Source organism: Oncorhynchus nerka, linkage group LG12, assembly GCF_034236695.1.
Source record: "Oncorhynchus nerka isolate Pitt River linkage group LG12, Oner_Uvic_2.0, whole genome shotgun sequence".
Classification (NCBI taxonomy): Eukaryota; Metazoa; Chordata; class Actinopteri; order Salmoniformes; family Salmonidae; genus Oncorhynchus; species Oncorhynchus nerka.
Window position 1 is genome coordinate 49,004,461 of NC_088407.1, and position 13,634 is coordinate 49,018,094.

The following is a 13,634-nucleotide window of genomic DNA, read 5'->3' on the forward strand; positions in this document are numbered from 1 at the left end:
GCTGGCTGCGACAGAGCCAGGACTCAAACCCAGAAACTCTAGTGGCACAGCCAGCACTGCGATCAAGTGCCTTAGACCTGTGCCGCTCGGGAGGCCAAAAATACAGTATATACATTCTCTATACATTCCGAAAAATAATTGTATTACATTTTGATACAGTTATCTCTAGGCCTATCTAATGTCTTTTCAATACAGTGTACTTGAGGTGTGTTATCAGAAATGACGCAGCATGACATTACACCTATTTTGACTTATTAAGCACCGCAAGGTCAAACCTTTTGTTTGGGGAAAACCCTTAATGGATTTGTCTTATTTAACGTATAGTGGGGTAATATTTGATACAGTAAGTAGGCTATATTTTATATGCGACCCGTGATAAGACTATGTAGTTTGTATGTTAACAAAGTCTATAAACACAGAATATCTGACTCCAAAAGGCAGCCTTTTCCCACTGGGTTTTTGTGGGATCTTGTTTTTGTGTAGCTGCCTGTGAGCAGCCCAGAACGTCACGTTTCGTTTTCTTCTGTATTGTTTTTGGTGAGTTTCATACTTATCAAACATGTGGAACTCTAAGTACGCTGCGCCTTGGTCCATTCATTCAGACGATCGTGACACGTGGAGAGCAACACAGAGAGAGGATTCATTCCTGAGTAGACAAAACCTTTTGCATTTAGTGTTGATGAAAGTGAAGTTGTCTGTTGGGCCAGTTTACAACGGCAGGATTAGCCTAGTGGTTAGAGCGTTGGGGCAGTAACTGAAAGGTTGCTGGATTGAATCCCTGAGCTGACTAGGTAAAACAAATCTGTCATTCTGCCCCTGAGCAAGGCAGTTACCCCACTGTTCCCCAGGCGCCAAAGACGTGGATGTTGATTATGGCAGCCCCTCGCACCTCTCTGATTCAGAGAGGTTGGGTGAAATGTGGAAGACACATTTCAGTTGAACGCATTCAGTTGTATAACTGACTAGATATCCCCCTTTCCCTTTAATAACAGGCTAGAGCTGGTAATCCTCTTGTCAGTTTGGGGAGCTGAGTAGAAACCACCACAGCCATTTAACAAAAGGGAGGAGGAAACAACAAAAATAACAACAGAGCAGCTCTGCCACGCACCCAGAGCAGAGATAAAGCACATTTTGTCGGTCTGGGAGTCTGTGAGTTGGACATCCAGTACAGTCCTTACAGCCCAGCAACCTTGGTTGGCAGCCTGTGAGTTTGGCGCCTCGAGGAGCATCTGGTGTGAGCTAGCCTGAAGAGAGTGCGCTGAGAATCTAGCCTGGTCTGGGAGCTAAGAGACTGAGGATCAGGTACACTGAATGGACACCATAGGGCAGTGGGCCCCGCTGATTGACTGACAGATGAGGCTCCAGAAGGGCCCTAACAGGATGAGGCTAGGCCACCACGTGGCCAGGGAGGGATTACGACGAGCAAGCAGAAGGTAAACAGATTATTCACTGGACCTGCTTTTTGAATCTCATCACAGTTGTCACACCTACACTTACAGTTGAGTAACTTGGAGTTATTCTACATGCTCCCCACCTTGACACCTTTTTCCATCTTTCGTTCAGGTCTGCAGGGATCATTGATTGACTCAGAGCTCAAACTTCAGCCTGGACTGTACCACCATCTGCTAGTACCTCACTGGAGACGAGAAAGGAGTGAACAACCCCTCTTTTAGCTCGTTGACACTTTGTCACCATTGACAATACTTTTTTCCTCATGGACTTGAGATAAAAGGAACATTCCTTTTGTTTCCAAATGAAAAAAATTGGGCCCCGAAAGGACTTGAACTAGTCCATCATGCATTTGAGAACGGGACTATTCCTCGCCCTATTTCTGTTTAACGTTGCAGCCACTCGAATCAAAGGTAAGCTCTCACTCCAGGGAACCTGTAATAGCATTTGCTGCTCGTCTGGTTGGTTGTTTGTTTTTTGTCTCAGTCTAATTGAAGTGAGATTATGCTTTGTTCTTTCACAATGAGAGAGATATGGTGTGCATGGCTGAGTACAACGCATTCATGATGGGTCAGATTAGAAGGCAGAACATTGTGACAGTTTGGCAATTGTGTCAAATTGATTCGCAAATCCCCCTGGTTCAAAGTTTCTTCATACTGCAGAACTGAACGGAACCATGTTGAAAAAAAGTTGACAAAAGTTGGGGCATGCTTGGTGCATTATGTAAGAGGACTGGGAGAGTGGTGTGATACACTTGACTTTTATCCCTTACTCCATCAAGGGCAACTGTATTTACAGCTGCTTTAGACGTTAAATACAGTATCAGCTCGTCCTACCCGATGCACTTGAATACACGTGTTACAGCGTTGATTTGAATATACATGCATATAAAATGTAATAAACTGTTAGGTCACATTACAAAAGCCACTATTGAGGTAGTAGATCCCCCATGAAAGCATTTGGTAACACTTAACTTCACATCCTGTGTCATAACACGGTCATACCGTGCCAATATATCCTCCAAACACCCGGCTTCAAGGCTTCAAGGGCATTATTTCATACAATGGGTTACCAAGATATTCAAATAATGATTGACATATTTTCATACAATTATTTTGAGGAATTTATTCATATTATTTCATCCTTCCACAAGATATAGTCCCGGCACAAATCTAGGGTTGCTACCCAAGCCGGCTGGTTGTCTGTTCTATCGGTTCCCAGTGGTTTAGTAGTATTTTTGTTCTCTATCTTCTCTATCTAAATGTTCCATTGCCATACTGGCTGGCAACGTTCTTATCCCTTGCTTGCTAGCCAACTACGGCTAACTTAGTCACGTGCAGACAGCCTAACAGCAAAGTAGCTGCATTTACATTTGTTTAAGCTGTTTTCTAGTGACATTTATTTGGATGGATCCATAACAATGAGCTAATGAGGCACGTCTTCACCTGTCATAGAACATTTGCTCAATCGTCAGGACACTGTTGTTCAGAGGAGCAAGCCAACAACACAGCTCACACAATCAATTCAAACTAAAACTGGAAAGGCTGCAAACTATCTGCACTTTGTTTCGTTTGACCTTTTTTCAATGAACATTTCTTGTACACTACCGGTCAAACGTTTTAGAACACCTTCTCATTCATGGGTTTTTCTTTATTTTTTACTATTTTCTACATTGTAGAATAATAGTGAAGACATCACAACTATGAAATAACACATATTGAATAATTTAGCAACAAAGAAAGTGTTAAACAAGTCGAAATATATGTTATATTTGACATTCTTCAAATAGCTACATTTAGCCTTGATGACAGTTTTGCACACTTGGCATTCTCTCAACCAGCTTCATGAGGTAGTAACCTGGAATGCATTTTAATTAACAGGTGTGCCTTCTTAAAAGTTCATTTGTGGAATTTCTTATATTATGGCAAGAGCAGGTCAAATAAGCAAAGAGAAACGACAGTCCATCATTACTTTAAGACATGAAGGTCAGTCAATACGGACATTTCAAAAACTTTGAAAGTTTCTTCAAGTGCAGTTGCAAAAACCATCAAGCACTATGATGAAACGGGCTCTCATGAGGACCGCCACAGGAATGGAAGACCCAGAGTTACCTCTGCTGCAGATGATACGTTCTTTAGAGTTACCAGCCTCAGAAATTGCAGCCCAAATAAATGCTTTACAGAGTTCAAGTAACAGACACATCTCAACATCAACTGTTCAGTGGAGACTGTGTGAATCAGGCCTTCATGGTCAAATTGTTGCAAAGAAACCACTACTAAAGGACACCAATAATAAGAAGAGACTTGCTTGGGCCAAGAAACACAAGCAATGGACAAAAGACGAGTGGAAATATGTCCTCCAAATCGGACATTTTTGGTTCCAACCGCCGTGTCTTTGTAAGACTCGGTGAGGGTGAACGGATAATCTCTGCATGTGTATTTCCCACCGTAAAGCATGGAGGATGAGGTGTGATGTTGTGGGGGTGCTTTGCTGGTGACAATGTCTGTGATTTTTTTTTTTAATTCAAGGCACACTTAACCAGCATGGCTACCACAGCATTCTGCCGCGATACGCCATCCCATCTGGTTTGGGCTTAGTGGGACTATCATTTGTTTTTCAACAGGACAATGACCCACCACACCTCCAGGCTGCATAAGGGCTATTTTACCAATAAGGAGAGTGATGGAGTGCTGCATCAGATGACCTGGCCTCCACAATCCACAATCCTCCGACCTCAACCAAATTGAGATGGTTTGGGATGAGTCGGATCGCAGAGTGAAGGAAGAGCAGCCAACAAGTGCTCAGCGTATGTGGGAATTCCTTCAAGACTGTTGGAAAAGTATTCCAGGTGAAGCTGGTTGAGAGAATCCCAAGAGTGGGCAAAGCTGTCATCAAGACAAAGGGTGGCTATTTGAAGAATCTCAAATATAAAATATATTTGAATTCGTTTTAACACTTTTTTGCTTACTGCATGATTCCATATGTATTATTTCATAGTTTTGATGTCTTCACTACTATTTTACAATGTAGAAAATAGTAAAAATAAAGACAAATCCTTGAATGAGTACAGTAGGTTTTCTAAAACTTTTGATCGTTAGTGTATATATCCATAAAAAGCTGATTCATGATTTCGACTGGTTGAGAAACGCTGCCTGCCTGCCTGTCTGTCTCGTCCCGACACCTTCATTACTATGGGATAGCTGGAGATCAAATTTGAATATTGAAACGATGTTGCAAATGTGGGAGAGACAGACAGAAAGGTTTATACAAATCTCCGCTGTTGAAAACGAAAAGTTAGTCTAAAAGAAATGTAAGATAATGTCTAGATGCTCCTGCGTTCATTCCAGTCATCAGCGACAAAGCATTACATACTCTATTACGTACTCTATATCATCTACTGCATCTTTATGTAATACATGTATCACTAGCCACTTTAAACTATGCCACTTTGTTTACATACTCATCTCATATGTATATACTGTACTCGATACCATCTACTGCATCTTGCCTATGCCGTTCTGTACCATCACTCATTCATATATCTTTATGTACATATTCTTTATCCCTTTACACTTGTGTGTATAAGGTAGTAGTTTTGGAACTGTTAGGTTAGATTACTCGTTGGTTATTACTGCATTGTCGGAACTAGAAGCACAAGCATTTCGCTACACTCGCAATAACATCTGCTAACCATGTGTATGTGACAAATACATTTGATTTGATTTGATTAGGTGCTTGTCTGACATCAGTGTGTGCACAATTACAATGATAATTTAACATGGTCAATTTATGTAGGGGTCATAACCAGCCATAAACAAACACAATATATGTCACAACAGGTCATAATATCTGTGTCATGACAGTGTTATGGACATATTATAACAGGTTACGACAAGTTATGTCAGTTGTCGTGACATATATGACATGGTTATGACCATGTCAGAATTGTTAAGAAGCATTTTCAACTTTTGCATGAGACTACTTCTGAATGTTGGGTCCTGATTTTGGACGGATTGTGTCTTCGGTCTGTTCATTATCCCAAAATAAACAAAGGCTTTCTGCTTTCAGTGGCTCTGGACACTAATCTTTTCTGGCATGTAGCTCTGCTTTATGAGGCCCTCACTGTTGTGCATTGCATTTGCGGCCATTTCCCCTGCAGGCCCTCATGCTGGCCCATGTGCATGGGGACCTCCTCGGTCCTCACTGAGCACATCATAATGTTATCTAGTTTGTTTGTCAATATGCTCTCTAATAGGAGAATAATCAGATTGCGAGTCTGTGATTCCCATTCACCGTATTACACGAACTTAACATTTTAACTTTGAAGTTGAAACTCTCAAAAAATGTACTTTCTGGCCAGAAACTCAACCTCTCGTGTTTATTCATTAAGCTGATTTCTTTGTGGGTCCTCTACTGCCAAGATAGGTCTGAGGAAGCCCCTTGCCTCTGATAGGCGTGGGGGCTTAATGTCTTAAGAAAGCTTTTGAAGTTTACCACCTGGTTGTTGCAAGGCACGCCTTAAACAATTAGCTCACTTTGAACGACTGACTGTATTCACTGGCTTAATTGTCTTTCATAACACCATGGCACTACCTTGTTGTGATGGCCGAGGCTGTGAAAATGGAGGAAGTCAATGTCTTGTGTTTTCTGAACAGCTAGATCATAGAGAGCTTTTTCATCTGCCTCAGCTGGGGATCACTCTAATACGGGACTGGTCTGAAGGACATTAAACACTGGTGACTTTATTCATGTTTACATACTGTTTGAATTGCATCCCCGTATCCCCCCGGCCCTTATTGGCTCGAATGCTTACCACAGTTATATATACACTACCGGTCAAAAGTTCTAGAACACCTACTCATTCAAGAGTTTTTCTTAATTTTTTTTACTATTTTCTACATTTTAGAAAAATAGTGAAGGCATCAAAACTATGAAATAACACATATGGAATCATGTAGTAACCAAAAAAGTGTAAAACAAATCAAAATATATTTAATATCTGAGATTCTTCAAATAGCCACCCTTTGCCTTGATGACTGCTTTGGCGGTCGTGACATTTTGTCAGTCAAGCAAATAACTTCCGGTCTCACGGTAATTAACCGTGAATTAACATAAACACATTTCCTGGCTTCCATGCATAGCCTACAAGCCACTGATGCAGACCTTTGGAAAATTTACATTTTAAAAAGTCTAGTAAATCCATGTAATATAGCCTACACTATCACATTAAATCCATTTATTCATTTTAGACAGGTCTAAAGAAACATGGTATGAAGAAAATGTTGTTTATTTCAGAAGAGCAGAATAGCATACTCTGAGTTGTCCTTAGGCCCTGATGTTAGGCCCTGATCTGGCTATGCCATTTGGCTGTGGGCTACACTAGTTAATTTAGCAAGCAAGGTTTGCTTAGAATTCAGTGGCATTATTTTATATTATGAAGAATACAATTGAACATAGCTGAATACAATGGAAAGCATATTTTCTCCAAAATATTTGAGAGAGTTTGTACATGCGGCTATTCTGTATTGAGTGGTTAACAAAGAAACATGTCCTTCTATTTTCTTAATTTAGAGTTATTTATGCAACTTTAGTTGTGATACCAATATTGGGCTATGTGTTTTGTCCTTGTTGAATTCCAAGGTGCATATTGAAGTTGTTGGAAGAACTGCCCACATTTACTTTTCATCAGCCAACAAGATTAGTAGGCCTAATGAACAGCAAAAGCACTAGCCTATGTCAATCTACTATCCCCCATAGTACAAAAGTTGACCTATTCTGTGCGAGAAATAAATATTCCAATCATAGTCTGGGACAGTTATGGGATGCGATAGATCCCAAATTAATACAAACCACTAGAATCCCTTTTAAAAGCAATGAGGCTGACACAACAGATCAGAAGTTGACCCACAAACTGGGCATCATTCACAAGTGATAATATATAATTCTCAAGTGATAGGCGAATATTAGCATCCATTATCACCCAGACTATTCTTGATCTAATCTTATACTACTTAGTATACGTATATACATGTGTGATTTTAAAAAATATTTAGAATGGGGCAGGGGAAAAAATACATGTCATCTATGCACTTAAAAAGCAAATGGAGGATGCTTTTCTTGTGGTTCATTTTCTTGCCAGCAAGAATATTAATATTAGGAAAGTTGAGAAATGAATATAGTAGGCCTCCTCTTTTTAATAGAGGCCATCAAAACTCTGTTTTCTCACACAATTGTATAGTCCATAGAAATCTTGCTCAACATGAGCTCATGGACTCTCATGAAGCATTTGATTCGATTTTCAAATTACATTTGCATTGGTGTCAGAGTGATTAGAGGGACAACAGAGTGCTGACTATCAGGCAGCTGGTATATTTTGGTAGGCTACTAATGACCATCAGCAGCTCCAGAGCTTGGAGAAGCCTAATTACCGTGACTAAAAAGTCACGAGGATTTGACTGGCATCATGACTCGTGACCACTGGTGTGGTGGTAATACAGTCACCATAACACACCTACTGTAATCACAGCTGTAATCACTGCCAAAGGTGATTGTTAACATGTACTGACCCAGGCATGTGAATACTTAAGTAAATTGGATATTTCTGTATTTCGTTTTCACTTTGTCATTCTGGGGTATTGTGAGTATATGGGTTTAAAAAATATATATATTTAACACATTTTGATTTCAGGTTGTAACACAACAAAATGAGTCAAGGGGTATGAAAACTTTCTGAAGGCAACGTATATAAAGATGATATCTCTATCATTCTCTATGGTTAGACCTTACATACGATTTGGGAAAGTAAGCAGTATACATCTTCTACATTTATATTATAAAATGACCAATAATGTAATACTCTATTTAGGTATATTTGGACAAAAAGATATGGTAAGATAACCATTTCTTATATCTGTCTTTTTGTTGCAGACCTACAGGTGCAAGATTTGTCTGGAATCCGAGATGTCAAACACAGACATTTCCTGGATAGTGTAAGACCAATCAAACACACCGCACATGTTAAAACGAGACAGGACCAGGACAGACACCTGACAAAGAGGTCTACGTTCTTCACCAGTGGGGTGAAAGTATGTCCTCAAGAGAACGTAAAGGCGGTCATCTCAAGCCATCGGGCCTACTACAAACTCAGAGGTAAGGACATGGTCCTAGCAATGCCAACGTCAATACTTCCATTCCCACTGGAGTCACATACTAAAAATGTATTCTCTCATGTATTCACTCACTGTAAGTTGCTTGGGTTAAAGTGTCTGCTAAATGGCATATATTGAGGGCGAAGATCGACTGGGAACAGGAACATATAAACCTTAGAGATCCTATTAAATTACTAGAGGGGCGATGTTATAAACCCTCAAAGATCCAGAGGCATATCAAATCAAATCAAATTGTATTTGTCACACGCACCGAATACAACAGGTGCAGACCTTACAGTGAAAAGCTTACTTACAAGCCCTTAAGATATTGTGTAAAACAAGGAATTTGGAGATTATCTGCAGCGCATGTTTGTTTGCAATTTTTGTATTATTATTAACAGTCAATATCCCAACATTCCATACAAACAATGCAGTCAGTTGATGATAGGCAACAAGAACTGATATTGTATCAAGTAATAACACACAGCTTTCCAAGAAAACAAACATTTTGACATGTATGGTCTGTTTACATATACAGTATTTTAGAGGCTATTTACACAAACAATTGGTATAAAACCGGTGTAAACTATATTTATAAATATATGACAATATTTAAGGTTGGCAATAATTCCATTACACAATTTCTGATATATCACATGCCTTACTTTTGTTTCCCTGCGTAAGTAAAAGCAGGAAATGCATCACATATGCCTCTACTGGTTGGTTAAAACACAGCACTGGCTGAGCACCAACTCCCTTAAAAACACAATGGCTGACCTTAATACCGTCAGAAGAAGGTTCATGTCCATTTGAGTATTCTAATTCCCAATTCTACGATATAAACATACCCTATTGTGCCACACTTTTCTGTGAGCTCGTAAATCCTTACAGTATTCATAGTCATGGGACACCTTTAGACAGTGGGGTGATTAAGCTATTCCAAAAACAGTGGCTCTGAACTGTTTCCTTCAGGAGAGAGAGAAAGCAGTTCATCAAACAGAAAATCTTTGTCACAATTTAATAAATAATTGCTGGCTTGGAAGTTGTCATGGTTGAGACTTCACAAACTGAGAGAAGTTCAACTTGAAAAGCATAAAATACTGTAGGTGTTCACTTATATTCAGGGCCCGAGTTACATTAAGGTGGAGGGTATTCAAACAGTGAATATGCCGTGGAAATAATAACTTCACTCTATGAAATGAAAATGTAAGAGAACTTCCCCAGGCGTAAACATATTAGATAATTCAACAGTGCTCCTCATAACAGAGATAAATAAATCATAAAAAGTGTCAGGGCTTTTTTTATTCATGTTTCTAACATTCCCAAATATCAGGGACGAGTACATTACATACCAGAATTGGGTTTCAATATCTAAAGTGACTAGCACAGAATGGAATATGTTCCGGGATTCTTCTGATGGCATTGAGAAGTACACCACATCAGTCACTGTCTTCATCAATAAGTGCATCGATGTGGCAGGGCTTGCAAACTATTACAGACTACAAAGGGAAGCACAGCCGAGAGCTGCCCAATGACACGAGCCTACCAGGCGAGCTAAATAACATCTATGCTCGCTTCGAGGCAAGTAACATTGAAACATGCATGAGAGCTGTTCCGGATGACTGTGTGATCAAGCTCTCCACAACCTATGTGAGTAAGACCTTTAAACAGGTCCAAATTCACATGGACGCAGTGCCAGACGGATTACCAGGACGTGTACTCCGAGCATGTGCTGACCAACTGGCAAGTATCTTCACTGACATTTTCAACATCTCCCTGTCTGAGTCTGTAATACCAACATGTTTCAAGCAGACCATTGTAGTCCCTGTGCCCAAGAACACTAAGGTAACCTGCCTAAATGACTACCGACCTGTAGCACTCACATCTGTAGCCATGAAGTGCTTTGAAAGGCTGATCATGGCTCACATCAACACCATCATCCCAGAAACCCTAGACCCTTTCCAATTTGCATACAGCCCAACAGATCCACAGATGATGCAATCTCTATTGCACTCCACACTGCCCTTTCCCACCTGGACAAAAGGAACACCTATGTGAGAATGCTATTCATTGGCTACAGCTCAGCATTCAACCCCATAGTGCCCTCAAAGCTCATCACTAAGCTAAGAACCCTGGGACTAAACACCTCCATCTGCAAATAGATCCTGGACTTCCTGACGGGCCGCCCCCAGGTGGTAAGGGTAGGTAACAACACAGCCGCCACGCTGATCCTCAACACGGGGGCCCCTCAGTGGTGCATGCTCAGTCCCCTCCTGTACTCCCTGTTCACACATGACTGCATGGCTAGGCACGACTCCAACAAAGAGACAGCCTATAGGGAGGAGGTGTGAGACCTGACCGTGTGGTGCAAGGACAACAACCTCTCCCTCAACGCGGTCAAGACAAAGGAGATGATTGTGGACTACAGGAAAAGGAGGACCGAGCACACCCCATTCTCATCGACGTGGCTGTACATCCACATCACCAACAAACGGTCCAAGCACACCAAGACAGTTGTGAAGAGGGCTCAATAAAACCTATTCCCCCTCAGGAGACTGAAAAAATTTGGCATGGGTCCTCAGATCCTCAAAAGGTTCTACAGCTGCACCATCGAGAGCATCCTGACGGGTTGCATCACTGTCTGGTATGGCAACTGCTCGCGCCTCCGACCGCAAGGTACTACAGAGGGTAGTGCGTACATCCCAGTACATCACTGGGCCCAAGCTTTCTGCCATCCAGGACTTCTACACCAGGTGGTGTCAGAGGAATGGCCCAAAAACTGTCAAAAACTCCAGCCACCCTAGTCATAGACTGTTCTCTCTGCTACCGCACAGCAAGCGGGACCGGAGCACCAAGTCTGGGTCCAAGATGCTTCTAAACAGCTTCTACCCCCAAGCCATAAGACTCCTGAACATCTAATCAAATGGCTACCCAGACTATTTGCATTGACTCCACCCCAACAACATGTACTTTTTTTTAGGTATTTTCTTAAAATGCATTGGTTGGTTAAGGGCTTGTAAGTAAGCATTTCACTGTAAGGTCTACTACATCTGTTGTTATCGGCGCATGTGACAAATACAATTTGATTTGATTTGAAAAAAAATGTTTGTTCAAACCTCGACCATAAAGAATAAATTTCTGTGTATTGTCTTACATGCATAAAGTAACAAGATTGTGAATACATTACATTGAATTGCCATTTACTCTATAAGCTTAGAGTTGTTCCCACACAGACACACACATCTTTATTCAGCAATTCTGACATGTTTTAATATATTTATTTAGTTTGCCAGGAGGCGATATGGGAAGCCTTCCGTATCTTCCTGGATAGGGTTCCTAACTCAGATGAGTACAAGCATTGGACTTATGCCTGCCAGCATGACTCTCTCTGTCTGGATGAGGTGGCAAGAAACTTCAGCAGTACTCAGGAACACATTGACATGGTGGCCACAGTGAGTATTAAAACCTGCATGCACCATAGTAATAAGGGCAACATTGAGGGGTAATAGCACAAAGATTGGCTGTGATAAGTCTTAAAGATGTAATAACATTTTATGATATTTTTTGAATTTGTATGTTTGTTTGGTTTTCAGAGAGTTGCTGAACAGGAGAAGATCCAGCAACAAAGGTAGGTAGATAAAAGGTTGGAGAAATGTTCAATATTGTTTATAGAGATTACAAGAAGTAGGTCTGCAACGTTTCATTGAAACGGGTGTTCAACCCCCTTCCCTCATAAATGTTCAACCAACGACCTCTTTCTATCACTTGAATTCTAATTTAATATGGTGTTTGAAAACAAAATAGACGGCACAAAAAAAATCTCAAATAAATGTTTCATACCCCACAGATATTTTTGGTTTGACTACAAAATTCTAAAATGGCTGGCGACCATCTACAACTCCAGAGACTAGACAAGCCTTTCCAAAAGAGCTGTTCATAAAGGTTTAAATTCTAATGGTAAAATGTCATCAAGACCAACAACACTCTCACTTGCTGTTTCAGCAAAGCACAATTGGTAGAGGGCAAGAACAGATACACTCAAATGACCCTCCTCATCTCCCTAAACTGATGGAGTCTGTACATCTGGTGGCCTGATTTAACATACAACCATATTGGAAGGAGGGGGGTAGTGAGGGAGGGAGTGCTCTCTAAATAATGCTAATTTAACCACTCTCCTATTTGTTTAGAGTGCAATTTGTACTGCTACAGTGGTAAATATGAAAATAAAAGCTTATTCTAAATTAAACGAACACCCTCACCTCTGTGTCATGGTTTAAAAATATATATATAATAATGTGACTGTGCTTGTCATCCCTGTACAATCCCGTATTTCAGCCCCTTCTCGCAACTTCTTTTTTTTCTACATAAAAAATCAATTTTATCAGCGATACGCATTGATCAAGTGTAGACCTAATGACAATCGCTGAATGTCATTACACTTTTTGGTGTTTTGTAACAAATTACTCTTTCCATACAGTGCCTTCAGAAAGTATAAACACCCCTTGACTTTTTCCACATTTTGTTGTGTTGCAGCCTGAATTTAAAATGTATTACATTTCGTCATAGGCCTACACACAATACCCCATAATGTCAAAGTGGAATTATGTTTTTCAAAATGTTAAAACAAAATTTTAAATTTAAATCTGAAATGTCTTGAGTCAAAAAGTACTCAACCCTTTTGAGTTTGTTTTTTCACTTTGTCATTATGGGGTATTGTTTAATCCAGTATTGTTTAATCCTACCCTTACCAAATACCAAATTCAGTCTGTAACACAACAAAATTTGGAATAAGTAATGGGGTATAAATACTTTCTGAAGGCACTGCATCTACCTACCTCTATCACTCCAGTATCCCTGCACATTGTAAATATGGTACTGGAACTGACTGACCCTGTACTTACTTTCTGGTGTTCTTCTTATTTCTTATTTAAGTGTTACGAACATGTTTTTGTTCTACCTTTATGTTATTTTTTTGTATTACACTGTTATTGATTTCTGCATTGTTGGGTTTAGAGCTAGCAAGAAAGGCATTTCACT

The 13,634-nt window shown here is 40.3% G+C and overlaps 1 protein-coding gene across 1 annotated transcript in view; it reads left to right on the forward strand.

Annotated features, from left to right (window-relative positions):
* Positions 1 to 1,479: 1,479 nt before the first annotated feature.
* Positions 1,480 to 13,634, forward strand: part of impg1b (interphotoreceptor matrix proteoglycan 1b) — a 36,135-nt gene continuing 23,980 nt past the window's right edge. The window contains exons 1-4 of the mRNA XM_029675036.2: positions 1,480 to 1,862; positions 8,377 to 8,598; positions 11,883 to 12,049; positions 12,191 to 12,225. Coding sequence (XP_029530896.2) covers positions 1,796 to 1,862; positions 8,377 to 8,598; positions 11,883 to 12,049; positions 12,191 to 12,225 — 491 coding nt within the window. The 5' untranslated portion in view covers positions 1,480 to 1,795. The remainder of the gene's footprint in view (positions 1,863 to 8,376; positions 8,599 to 11,882; positions 12,050 to 12,190; positions 12,226 to 13,634) is intronic.